At 38.6% G+C, this 13,611-nt stretch overlaps 1 protein-coding gene across 2 annotated transcripts in view; it reads right to left on the bottom strand.

Annotated features, from left to right (window-relative positions):
- Window positions 1–13,611, bottom strand: part of LOC135944268 (proteoglycan 4) — a 25,535-nt gene extending 11,924 nt beyond the window's left edge. Inside the window, exons 1-2 of one of the 2 annotated variants that reach the window (XM_065491097.1) lie at window positions 13,260–13,611; window positions 1,344–1,545 (exon numbers count right to left, since the gene is read on the bottom strand). In XM_065491097.1, coding sequence (XP_065347169.1) covers window positions 1,344–1,508 — 165 coding nt within the window. In that variant the 5' untranslated portion in view covers window positions 1,509–1,545; window positions 13,260–13,611. The remainder of the gene's footprint in view (window positions 1–1,343; window positions 1,546–13,259) is intronic. The other variant, XM_065491098.1, reaches the window with a different exon arrangement.

The raw sequence follows: 13,611 nt of genomic DNA, 5'->3' as shown, positions 1-13,611 counted from the left end.
TACAAACAATCTCTTTTATTTTCCATCCTGCACGCTGCTCAACGCGGGCTCGTTCACGCCCAGAAAGAGATTTACGCCGCCGAAAAGCAAGGACAACACACACATAATGGATTCGGTTGAAAAGGCTATTTGTGAACTACTTCTCCAGGAAGAAGACTGTAAACCGAGTGTTCAATTGTTTGCTATTTCGTTGACGAACTCAATTTAAACTGCACGAAATGAGGAGAATAGAAACTCTGCCAAAAAAAGGAGTCTCTGTGATTTCATTTCAAGCTACATCATGAAATTTAAAAATAGAAATTGAGCGAGAATCGCTTTTCTTAAAATCAATATTAAATTTTAAGGACTGCCAAATTTAGACAATGGAATATTTTTTCTAACCTTAAAAAAACGTTCTGGATTTAATAAATAAGCACAAAAACATGCAATATTAAACTTTAATTTAGAAACATTTTTAGAACCGTTTAAAAATGTCTTTCATTGGCCATGGTGGTTTAACAACGTTGAAAGTCCAAGCAAATACGCTTAATTTCAGTGACTTTATCAATATTTCACTGTCATCTTTTTTATTAGGATGAATTTAGCTCAATATATTTTTTAGTCGAATTGATCGCACCATTTTCCTTAAGTTTATGGTTTATCCTGAAGCAAAATATCTAAGTAAGAACATATTTCGGTAACCACCCCATTTTTTACGTGCTCACATCTTTAAATTTTGAAAAGTGAATGAATTGAGAAGGAAAATTAATAAATATCGCACGCCTCTGTCATCGATCTAATTCTACTGTATGAATGTTTGGTCAAAATGGGCTGATTTTAAGTTTTTTGATAGTCGTGTTACAAGCTATGAAGCTACCAGCAAAATCTTGAATGAAATAAGGACTCTTCGTATAAGGAAATTTTGATCAAAAATTGCATTTAAAGCATTTTTCATTAGGCTGCAAAAAGTTCAATGGTGTACTGGGTGTACTCTGGAATAAGCTAAAAATGACATTTAGACGCTCATTTGAACATTTTTCTTTCAATTTAGCAAATAAGATTTTTAATATGATACATTAGGTTCAGTGCAATAAGCCTTGGTAAATTTGCAAGTCAAATAGGTTACAAAAGAGCGTTCTGCAAATTTGCATGCTTGCATTTTTCACACTTTATCATGCGTAGCAAACGTTTGGATTACACCATGTGTGCGGCACCGCGCTTAAATCCAATTAAATTGCAAACATGCAGCCTTCAATGCGGCGAAAAGCAGGGCAAACGCGGCTTATTCTTTTGTTATTCAAATCCGGCCGGCGGCGGGAGGCCAAGGCTTGGCTTTTTGTGCGTACGTGGACGAAAATACTCACTTTTCCATATTTATGCGAGCCACCTTGAGCATCTATTCCGGCCCATTGGTCCGTCTGCACCCGAGCGTGCTCCAGCATACCGGTGAGCTCGTCAAGGCGTGACCACTCCTCCACGTCTCGCCGTCCGAACGGACTGTCGCCGCCGGTCCGCTGCACCACCTCCATCGCTCAGATCAAGCTCGTGCCTTCATGCCACCGTGGTCTGCAACAAAATCGAGCCAAATTGCAAATCGACAGGCACAGAGAGTGAAAAGGGAAGTCACGACTGTGAAAACCGCGACAGGCTTTTATTTTACCTAAATATATTCTTCTCATGCGCTGCTTAACCGACACACTTGACGGGAGAAATTTGAGCAGCTTTTAAGGAATAAAAAAATTTGCAGCGCCATGAAACCTTTGATATGTTAACGTATTTTTATTGGTGGGTGATTTCAGGAGATATATTTGTAGTGTTATTGGAGTCATTGAGGTGTTATAATCACCAGTTTTTGTGAAAATTTATGAATTACCTTTCCCGGGAAAGCAGAGTGAAATCTGGAAAAACGGGCCTACTGGAGTCTACAAAATCATGAATATCTGGAGTTGTATTAAAGCACAAACCTTGCACCAAACAATGCCTAACTATATACACGGACATTAAATTTTATGTTTGCAACAAATTTAAAAAAAATCAAATTCAGCTTATATTTCAGATCTGAATGTTCTCTGGAAGAATCCCTTGGATTTTTCAAAGTATGGGGAAAAATATGTTGCCCTATGTGTGTAATAACTAAAATTTTGTGGAGAAACCGGCAGTTTTCGAGACACGGAGGGTCAAAGATTGAAAAGCGAGCATTTGTTACTTGTTAGTATAGAAGTAATTAGTGAGGAACATTTTTTGTTGATTTTTACCCACACAACATGCTTTGGGTCACCCCTGAGGTCAGACAAGACCATTAGAACAAGTAATAACTTGAACCCTGGCATCAGGGTAAACCTCGAGGATCGACATTATTAAATTCCCATGTATAGCGACTTAATCGACGCCTGACGGGCTCTGTATTGGTTCAATCTGCCAGATTTGCACACCGTTGGAACGGCCAAGTCGAGAGCTTTCAGAATATGAGCAATTCGATCCTAATTTGACCCATAGATCACCTTACGGGTTCTCAAGGACAAGATTATGGCTACATCAGGGTGTTTCCTGAGCACCGTGGTAGCTTTCAAAGGGTTAAATTGCAAGCACATTTGTTATAAGCCAATAAAATAGTTCTTACTCATCTCCTTGCAAGCTCTTTTCAATTATATATTTTTAAGGCGATATGTTTTAATCAGGAAAATTATTTAAATAGCGTCCAGTTATCATGAATTTATTTCATCACTTTTTTACTCGTTCAACCTCAAGTTGTTCGATCTATTTTTGAAGCAATTAAAGCCATATTTCCCTGGTCTCAGATTAATTTATGTTCCATATAATGATGGGCCTGAAAGAAAACCCATATTTCATACCCAATTTAAATTCACACGTTCCAGTTGTTAGACAGTACCTTAAACTCTAATTTTCGCGTCTTAATTATCGCAGACACGCAATTTCTCTCAACAGCTGAGCCTGAACTGTGTGTTTTTGCTTTGGGAGCGAGAGACGCGAGGGAGAGTAGAGATTCAATGCTGTGGTAAAAACACAGAAGCTGTAGGCGCGATTATTACACGGTAATGCAATTAGCTGGCAAGGCGAGCGTGCTATAGCAGAGACGAGGTTCAAAATTCGTGGGAGATGAGCACGAGAGATGCATCAAATTAATTAATCGGTACGTGTGCGCGTTTTGAGCGAGGCCTCGTTTTTTGCCTGTTTTCTTCTCTGTTTCTCGTTTTGCACCGTCGAGTGAGTGACACGCAAAACACGCCGTTCCCAATGAGCTCAAGATGAGAAATGTAGTTAACGCTTCAGTGCAAGTGGGTTACTTGAATTAGCGAATTGTCATCGAAGAGCTGCAGAACTTGGGGTTGGCAACTTTTTTTCTTAAACCTTCTTTATTCCAGGACGAATGAAAATGGTCAGATTTTTTTTTTAAATTTTTATAGATAGATATGTGTTTACGAAGTGACGTTTTTAATGCTGAATTTAATCGGGTCAGTAAATCCGGTAAATTCATCTCCGCAAAAATATTGAGCCGTGTTCAGGAAGGTATAGCTCTGGTAGGCGTCTGACGAGGATCTTAATAATTTTTTTACTGAAACTAGGCCCTATTTGACCGAAAATGCCATTGAGAAAAACTTTTCTGCGTGCACGGGTTTTACGGGCACTCAAATTTCGAGTTTTCTCCTAATCAATAAAAATTGGTCAAAACACAGAAAATTGGTACACCGTTGAAATCGTCTCGTCAAGTGAAACAACGTTCCTGCTGACCTCAAAGTGGCAGGTCAAAGGTCAAGGAAATTAAAATCGAACTTTTAAAATGAAACTCAAGTTTGAAAATAAATATATTGAGATTTTTTAATTTTGATACTGATATGTCTTTTATTGTGAAAAAATTATTTAGGATAAGTAAAAATCTGGAACGACGTTTGCTATAGCATTTTTGTAAATTAAAACTAAAAAATTGCTGCTTTTTTGGGTTTTCAAAACACGCCCAAATCTCAGCTTCTAATTGTCAGATTTGCAGAAACTGCAGACCGCTAGTCTAGTCTTAACCTACCCTAGATAGCTGACGTAGTCTAAGGGTGCCAATGCCAACCCTTCAACGCCCTTTTTACATTCTAAAAAAAGTAAAATTTTAATTTTGTTTTTGTTTGCCCCTTCACTGCGCAACGAAATTAGTATTTATCACACCTGAAACTACTTCATTACACACGAACAAAAGTCGAGCGGTATGCATTTTTCGTAAATGCGACTCTTTTGAAAACCGAGATTTAGTTTTTATCACACTAATTTTTTATTCTGCCGGGCTTCAAAAGAAAACACGCTTTTTACAAAATCTTAGTTTCTAACAATCAGATTTGCAAAAACTGAGCACCATTTGACTCTTTATAATATCTCCTAGAAAGCTGGAGCAGTCAAAGGGTGTCAAACCCATAAATAATTTTCCATTTTATTTGTTTACACAGCAATAAACGTAAAAATTATTTAAAACCCTTTGCAGTTTGGATTTTGTTGTGTAGGTTAAGTACTGTTCATGTTGCCTGAGGAGAAGAAACAGCTGCTATGCAGAATGAGAACGAGTGAATTAATTTTTTGCTTCAAAATTCATTACTCTTGGACGCACGTCCTATTTAAAAATCCACAGAAATTCCCTTTTTAATGTCTTGGTTCAACATTAAAAAATTATTTTTCTAATATACTGACCAGATCATAGTTTTCTGTTCTTGAAAAAGAATTTGCTCATTAACTATATGATCTTCTGCGATTGCGATGCACCATTTTATGATGATTATACAGAGTGTTTGTATCATTTTACTAGTTTTTACAACACAAACATGCAGCATTCCACTAAATTTAAGAGCGAACAAGAAATGACCCTAGAGCACAAGCGAGGATTTCCTGAAGCTCCATATAAGAGCATCGAGCTGCATTTTTCAGGCGGAGACGTGCCTCGGCGTGCTGCAGTAATTACCGCCGAGCGGAATGCATGCTAATTGGCTGCGTGCATCCATTTTTTCGTGACACCGCGCGGCTGCAATTACAGTAGGTACACCCAGCAGCTCGCTCGCTGGTAATTGCTGCTCGATTTCATTGCGCCGAGATGTATTTATCAAATTAATTTTCTCAATCCGAGACGAGCTTGGCCGTCTGCGCTGTAAACTCGCCGACGCTTTTTCAAGGCATACGTAAGAGAGTGAAGTGCAATTCGATTGTAATTGAAAGACTTGCCTGCCGCAGAGAAAGCAAAGCGAGTCACGTCACGAAATTATAGACATGTGAGCGGGCGAGCTAAGTGGTCGCTCTTTCATTTCGTTTTGTAGCCTAATTATGCCAAATAATAGGATTCCAGTGGGATCAAAAGCGTTAACCCACACGTCCAAGCGACCGCTAAAATTTGCTAACATACTCGGACAGTTACGTGCAGTTTAGGCAATTTTCACCAAATAAAAGCCTCAGAACCTTTTCTCAATTGATAACTGCAATTAAAATAATGTGCTTAGCGGGAATTTTACAGAGTATTTATTTCTAAGATGTTAAATTGAATTTTTTTTTTTAAATAATAATTTTAGCCTTTCGCGCGGGAGGTTTTAGAATGTTGCATGGACATATTATGAAGAATTATATCTTTTAAATAGATCTCAAGCGAATTATAGTGCTCTAATTGATTTTTGCTATTGATCTCCTTGCATAATTTTTAAATTTCGCTTCCTGATCGTACAAGCAAATAATGGAAAATTTCCTCCTCCAATTTATTTTTCAACTACAAATTTTAACGTCTGCAACCATTCTAGGAAATATATTTATATCAGTGATTAATGTTCAAATATGCAACTTTGATTTTTCAATTCAACTGCAGATATTTTAAGCCAGCCATATAGAATTCCATTTGTTTAACAATTTTTCAATTAATCGAGGGGCTGAAACTGCTCTTTGTACAGTACGGGAACGTGTAATTGCACATCCTAGTTTCAAATCCACACAGATTAGAGCCTTTTTTAAATTTCTTTTTTGCTTTCTTGGCTTTCTTTAAATTTTTTGACAAAGTATTTTATGCTAAATCAAATAATCATTTTGTTTAATAAAAGAATAGTAGGAACACAATATTCCAACATTATGTCTGATCTTCTTGCGAAAGCTACTTTTTTCGCGACATTCCTCGCATTACAATGAGTGCTCCTGCGTTCAAAACTATAATTAAACGGCCCTGCTGCTGGTGGCGAACATCTGTGGCTCGACGAATTCCCGCATAAATTAAAACGGAAGGTACTGACTCTCACCTTTTTGCACGCAATTTTTTGGCGATATGAACATATTCGTCATCATCGTCAGCCAAAAGCGTTTGTAACTGTCCGCGAAAACGCCGCGTTTCACTCCACGAGAGCAAAATCTGCGTGAAAATGCTGCGATTTTGTGAGAAGCAGTACGCCGCGCTGTTGTGTCGTTGTGAAACAAAAGTCGCGCAACAAGTTGCTCTAAATTTGGCCGCGTCGAGCATAGGAAAAGGAAACGGGTTGACAGGCAACAGCCGCAGCGGCTTTTCTCTCTTGGAAAGATAAAATTCAGCACCGCACACACACACATCTCAGCTTAAATGCATAATGCATACAATGGCTAATGAGATAACTGCTTTTGTGTACCGAGCTCTATACTACTGTTCAGCGACGAGGAAAGTGATTTTTCACCATTTATTCCGCCGAGAGCCTTTCACCGCTGCGAACCGATTTTCTCGCACCCAACACTTTTGATTTTTTGCCCCCGATTCGCTGCCGCCACAGTGGCACACCGATACTAAATTGATTAACAGCAGTTTTCCTACTCTTGTTGCCGCAATTTAAGTTTAATTTGTGCTCTGTGTCCAGAATTAAACGATTGGATTCGCAATTTCACACAGCATTTTTCGCTGGAGCAAAATGTCCTTCACTTGAAATGCTACCGTTCGTTCTATACTAAAACTATTAACTAAGGAAAAAACTAAAATATATTTATAAATCTATGTTATCGATAAATTGAATTAAAAAGGGATTCGAGATGTAAGCTGGAATGCTTTATAAAACCAAAAAATTTCGATAAGAATAATTAGTTTTAAATGAATAAATCGTCATGGATGTGAAACTGCATTTATTATTGTTTCCAAAAAGTAAGGAACTATCTATTTTTACTCTTTTTAGAGCAAAATTTGAACGACTTCTTAGTCGATTTTAGACTTTTTCTAAGCAACCTTTTATTTTTATTGCCTTGATAAACTCGTTTTACGTGAATAAATTTGAAATAAAAATTTAAACAAGGTATCATTAAAAGACTTTTTACAAACAATGTCGAGTTATAGGCGGAGTTTTTTTAGGCATCAGATAACTTACCAACAGTTAGTTTTTTCCTATAGAAATGAGCTCTTTTAAAAATGTAACAAATATAATTGAAATATATGCGTAAAAATGGGTCAAAAATAGTATTTTTGCTCAAAAATTAATTACAAAACAATTGCAAAATCACCCTTTGAAAAACTAATAGAAAGATGCGGCTTTCTAACGTATTTTTGCAAATTTAGTTGACTTTAATGTATAAACAGATTTAGAGAATGATCTGAAGTTTTAGACAAATTTAAGAATAATTAAATGTGTCTTTAAATTGCATGTGGGAACCTAGAAAAAAATAACAGTCGATCGTCTAAATTTGAAAACCTAATACATCGTCAACAAAAAATTATATAGCAGAACATAATACTCTAATTAATGAAAAATAACTTTATTAACTAGAAAACACACTTTTGAAATTTTAAAATGTTCCCCAGTTACTCATATTTTTCATAAAGGAAAACATTAAAATGCGTCTCATTGCATGTATAAAAATAACAAAAACAATTATTTTCAATATCCTATTATCGTTTCTAGCAGTGAGCCGACCTTTCCGCGGCACGACCTGAGAGGAATGGAAAGACCGATGACTAAAAATCCTCTCCGCCTTTGCACCGCATACCGCGCGACCAAAACCCGTACTCGCTCTCGTGTGGGCCGCAGAGAGACATACGCGGAATAAAAGCGGCCGTAACTCATTTCTAACCCGGCGCGTTGACTCATTTTGCCGTCCTCGGCTAACTAGCGATAACTTGTTAATGCAGGCTTCGTATGAAAAGTAAAATCGAGCTGGAGAGGGACTCTTCGCGCGGCCGTCATATTTTCTGGCAGAATGAGCAGCTCGTCGTCGGTCGTTTGTGTATCTGTGAAGCATCTCTCGGGCTGAAAACTTCTTGCTCATGCATCTTGAACCGATCAGCATCAAGCTCAAGGCCCCATTGTTGTGTTGCCGCTCGCGTTTTGTGCAGCAAATTTATTTTCTCGTTCTCAGAAAATTTCTCGCAGTATGAATTCTGCTGCGGTACGGACGGACAATATGCTCGTTCGCCGATCTAATCATGCATGCATTCAGTTAAGCAACTGCATTTTCTCGGAATGCTGATTTGAAGCTTCCGAAGGGAACAATACCTTTTTGTCGGGACTCGCTGGCTGTGGTTGCACGAGGAAAGATTTACTAAGTAGTGTTCGCTTTCCACCGCTTTAAGGTAAACGTCAATAAAACAATTTGGTTTTTTCAATTCAGTCTGTCTAAAAGTGTGCTTAGGAGTCAGTGCTCCTCGGGTCATTTGCGTGCGAAGACGAACGCGTGGGAAATTTTCGAGGCGAATTCACACCGTGCCAGCCAGAGCAATTTCTTAGCTCTCGCGACGCCCATATTCTATCTGCTTCCCAAATCCATCTCCGCCAAAGGATAAAAATCGACACAATCCTACGCTTGGCACCTTCTCAGCCGCGGACAAATAAATTATTTTCCACGCAATCCTACGGAATTTTACGATCTGGTTCCATTATAAAAAGCTATTTACGAGAAGAAAGTTCGAAAATTGGTTAATTTATTGTCACACGAAAAATCTTTGAAGATGCAATGAACATAAAAAACCTGAAATGAACATAAAATGCCGATAAATAGCCAATTTTAAGATTATAAAGAGGTTTTTTGCGTCGAATTTTTCTATAGGAACGTCTCCTTTTCCCGCGGTATTTTATTTGGTTTTTTAACCTCTGCTTCAGCGATCTAACAATAAATTGCGTGCGCAATTGGCAGGAAAAAACAGTCGTGCGCTGCGTGGGTCGAAGAATGAATTTTCAATTTCTCTTTCGCTCGCTTAATTCACCGCCCGAACACATTTTGCACTGGCGGCTGTCCATTGTGGAAATTCAATTCGCTGCCCGACAAATCGCCTCTTGTTCACGTTCAATCGCATTTATCTTGCCCGCGATTTTGCAACGCGAGAGCAAAAAACAAACCAGCCAAAATTCCTTTCAGCTCGATTAACGGCACTTTCGGCAGCAGATGTTGAATTATTAAATCATGCTCGGTAATCTTCCTGCGATTTCAATTGCGCCTCCGTGAATACGTGGAGGGACAGATTAACGAGCTGCTGGACAAGAAGGAAAATTTGACGAGCGCGGTGTGTCAAGTCGTGCGATTACAAAGCTTTGAACAGGAGCCCCTTTTAATTACAAACGAGAGGAGCAAAGCAAAAAGTTTCGTCATGAGCGCAACACGACAGTAGTCTTTCGAGACGCAATCAAAATTGATGGATTACGAAAAGCTGCAGCAGTGTTTACAACCGCAATCCACAGCCAAAGCAGGACCTGTTTCGTCGACTCACACTTAATTATTGCCTGCGAACAAATTGAAAGTAAGGCGAGAGCTATGTACACTCTGTACTTGGTTTGAAAAAGAGTGGCTTCGCTTTTATTTATGATTCCATTTAGCAAATCCCACTTTGCTCAGCTGTGATTTATGCACACATATTGGCGGTGATGAGTTTCGTACTTATAGGGTGTGCATTTTAAACAGTTTCATCTTTCACATTTACATCAAGTGTGAATTTATTCGGCTAATTTAATTTTGCTTTCAGCACATGCTTTAAAAATTATCAACAGGCAATTTATGACTTGATTTCAATTTAATTTATAGTCCTAATATAGATAAAAGAGGTTTTACCAGTGGCTTCTTAGTAAGCAAACCTACAAGATCTCGACCAAACCATTTTTATTTCTTACGTTTTTAAACAAGGACAGTCGCACTTAAAAATTTGCAGTAGAACTGGCGTCCTAAACTTGCCTTAGAAGGCGACCACGGCTGTTCTGATTAGTCCAGGCGCCATTGAACGACTTGTTCTGTGTACAATATTTCTTATCAAAGATTTAAAAAATCATAATGCTTGAAAATCTAGCCTCGGAATTTTTTTTAAGATGTTAAAAAATTTTCAATGGCTACCGAAATAATTAGCATGATTTATATTTTCATTTCTTGTAACAGCACACATGATAGTTAGTTTTATAATGTATTGGACACACTAATCTTCTATAATTTAGCCTTATTCGCAGATCTAGGTTTATTATTACACTGCAATCCCATCCAATTACCACCGGTTCAGGTCTTGGCAATCAGCCATGCACCAATGCTTATTTTTATTTATTTACACGCTCTTTAGAGGCTAGTTTCCGAATGAGCCCGGCTGGATAGGGACCTTCTGGGAGTCTCGATAATCACTGTTATTGTAACAGTTGGATCAAACTATCTCGGACAGGATGAGAGGAAAGCTGTTGGCTCTCAGCCGGATTATTGAGACACAACACACAATCGCGAGGCGTAATTACACGCAAACACCGCAGACTGTGATCCTCAATGCTGGCGACGACAATGGTCCACAGCCGCAAGAAACTTTTCCGCGTCTTACTCGCTTGCAGTTGAAAACGCGAATGAATTGAATTACTCGCATGCACCGCTTGGGCGGCTGGAAATAATATACACATAATCTTAACAAATCCCGAGAGCTGCTCTCTTTTACACACACACACACACACACACTGCAGCCAGTTTGCTGCGCTGACGGCACTCTCGTCGTCGTGTGTTTGTCTCCCTTTCGAATTCTAGAGCGTTGCTTTGCGTCATTATCGAGATGAGAGAGCATATTACACACCTTATTTTAACTCTCAGTCAGTCAGCACTGAAACCGAAACACGCAGTGAAACGAGCTGCAGACACAATACACGGGACAGACCGTGTTTTCTGCAAACTCTAGCGTGTAGTGCTGTAGCTGGAAATTTCCATCGCTCTCGTCGAGTGGAAGTGCGTTTAAAATTTCAAAATTGGCCTCAGGAGAAATCAACCCATTCGCGTATAGCTAATTTCCTCTTTTCGGAGCGGTGCGAGTTTTCCCATTTCAAAGCGATAATTGCTTTTGTTTAGCAGCTACGTGACATAAATTAACTTTTGATGCAATTACAAAAATCAATATTAAATTCATGAAACTTCGTATGGAGAAGGTTGAATTTTAAATTAAAGATTGGTTGGATCTTATAATTTCCTTCAACGAATGGCAAGCGAAAATGAAAAAATTGAAAATAATTTTTCATTGCTCATTGGTGTAGAGATGATTTTTTTTTGTATTTAAGGCACTGCTCATTTTTAACATGGATGAAATATAGTAATTACGTGAGAAGACAATAACCATAAAGAGGCCTGTTGTATTTTAAATAATTATTCTATTTTATATTTTTTTCTACCGCTGATCCTATTTAAAGACACCTAAAAATATCAGTATTTAAGCAGTAAAATTGACAATTGTCATACTTATCACATTTTAATTACATTTACGCAACTCGAATCATTTCTCTGCAAGACATTTTTTTCAATTCATAGCTGCGCTTGATTGGTTAAATTAATGGTATTTTAGATTTTTTAATTTCTTTAAGGGGCTTTTGATCCTTAGAATGCCTCTCCAAATAGCAGGTGCAAGCTTCAATTTTTTTTAAGTGATAAATTTTCAATTCTTTTATGAGCTTCATAGCTCCCTCACGGCTTTTCAAACAAGCTTTTATATAAAGTACTTATATCTTTACTCCTAGAGTGGACTGGTGATATTTACTTTTCATCTAATGGAGAACAAGTGATGTTAAATTATTAGCAAATCACTACTTTTACTTTAAAAAAAGGAAGAAAGCCAGCTCCAATTTTTTAAGGACTTTTGTCGCTATTTTTCCATGTTCTGACTCATATTCGTCTGACGCTTGGTGACTTTAATCCACCTCGATTTTAATTATAAAGGGAAAGACACGACTTTCCTCTATAATCTGGTTTTAAGCCGCTGCGTGGATTGGGTTTATAAAAAGCGGATGAGGCTTTTGTCACCAGGAAAGTGTGGATGGAGTCGTCTGAGTGAATCGACACGTTTGATTAGCAAATGAATCAAAACGCAGTAATCTCTGGTCTCACGCACACAAAACACGCGCTCGCGCGTGGTTGTGTCGTCTTCCGTGTCGACAGCAGGCGTTTACTGAATATTAATGGGGCACTTCAAAGTGCGAGAGTGCCGAATGGCGCAATTAGCAAACAATGAGCGACAATAATAATTACACATGCTGATAGCGGCTTCATTTTCGTGCCAGCCAGCAGTTGAATTTTCAAGATCAATTTCATCCTGCACTCTGGATCGTTTCTCAACTGCTGCGACACTTACTTGTTCCTTTCATTTATAAGCAGAGTCAATCACGTCTAATTAAACTTTAGGTGTGAATTAAACCCAAGGTCCGAAATGAGGAAACATTAGTGTTTGCTCTCTATTTCTTCCATATTGGTCATTGTCATAAACATGATTTCAAGGGTAAATCATTGATTTGAGTAGTTCCCCTCCAAATTTAACATTTCAACAGAAAAATATTTTTCAAATTAAATTAAAATGAAATGAGTGACATGTTGGGCGTTATAATGAAATGTTATGCACATTAATATTGAATCCTTTTTTTTTTAAATTTGACGACACAAATAATAATAATTGTATCAACTCGAAAAAATAAGACATGAGAGTGGGGGCAATATTTCTGGTAAAAAGTTCACTAAGACCGTTTTAGGTCCAGGAGGACAAAACCGAATTGAGCCCAGAAATAATTATTAATCCAAGAAAAACTCTGAATTGTGTTTAGGTTCAGTCAATTTGATTTTTTTTTTAAATCCTTCCTGTGCTTCCCGGTGATAGTTAATTAATTACACTCGGAGGAATCTTTCCAAATTTTATTTAGATTTTAAATGGCTAGAAAAATCCACAATCATAAATTGTTGAAAATAATTTTTTTTAAACAAATTTAAAAAAAAACGGGAAATTGTCTGCTGCAATTTCATCATAGTAGCTGTTAATTCAGGTCGCGGTGACTGTGTCATTTTCTAACACACCCCGTGTTAGTTGGGGCCAAAGCAGTAAAATCGGAACTCACCATGTAAGGGCGGATTGCCCGGGAGGGCGGCTACCCTTGGCAGGGGCAACGGCCAGCGAGGCAAGGGGTTGGCTGCGCGGTGTCACCTGGTGCTCGGAGGTCGGGGATCTGCCCACCTGAGCTCGACACTCACTCACTCACTGGCTGGCTCCGCTAGCTGGCCCGATCGGCGGCGGCACACGGCGGGTCGTGGGTTTAATTCCCGGCACGAGTGGGCGAAAAGCAGCAGGCAGGCAGGCAGGCAGGGGTTCTGGAAAGCCTTGGCCGCTGCGGAGAAAGAGAGCCGGCGTCGGTCTGGCCCACAGTCGCTGCCTGGCCTGACTGACTGACTCGCCTGCCGAACAAAGCACAC

This window comes from Cloeon dipterum, chromosome 4 (genome assembly GCF_949628265.1).
Source record: "Cloeon dipterum chromosome 4, ieCloDipt1.1, whole genome shotgun sequence".
NCBI classification, from domain to species: Eukaryota; Metazoa; Arthropoda; class Insecta; order Ephemeroptera; family Baetidae; genus Cloeon; species Cloeon dipterum.
Note: the sequence above shows the minus strand (reverse complement) of the source record. Positions and strands in the feature narration are given on the sequence as shown.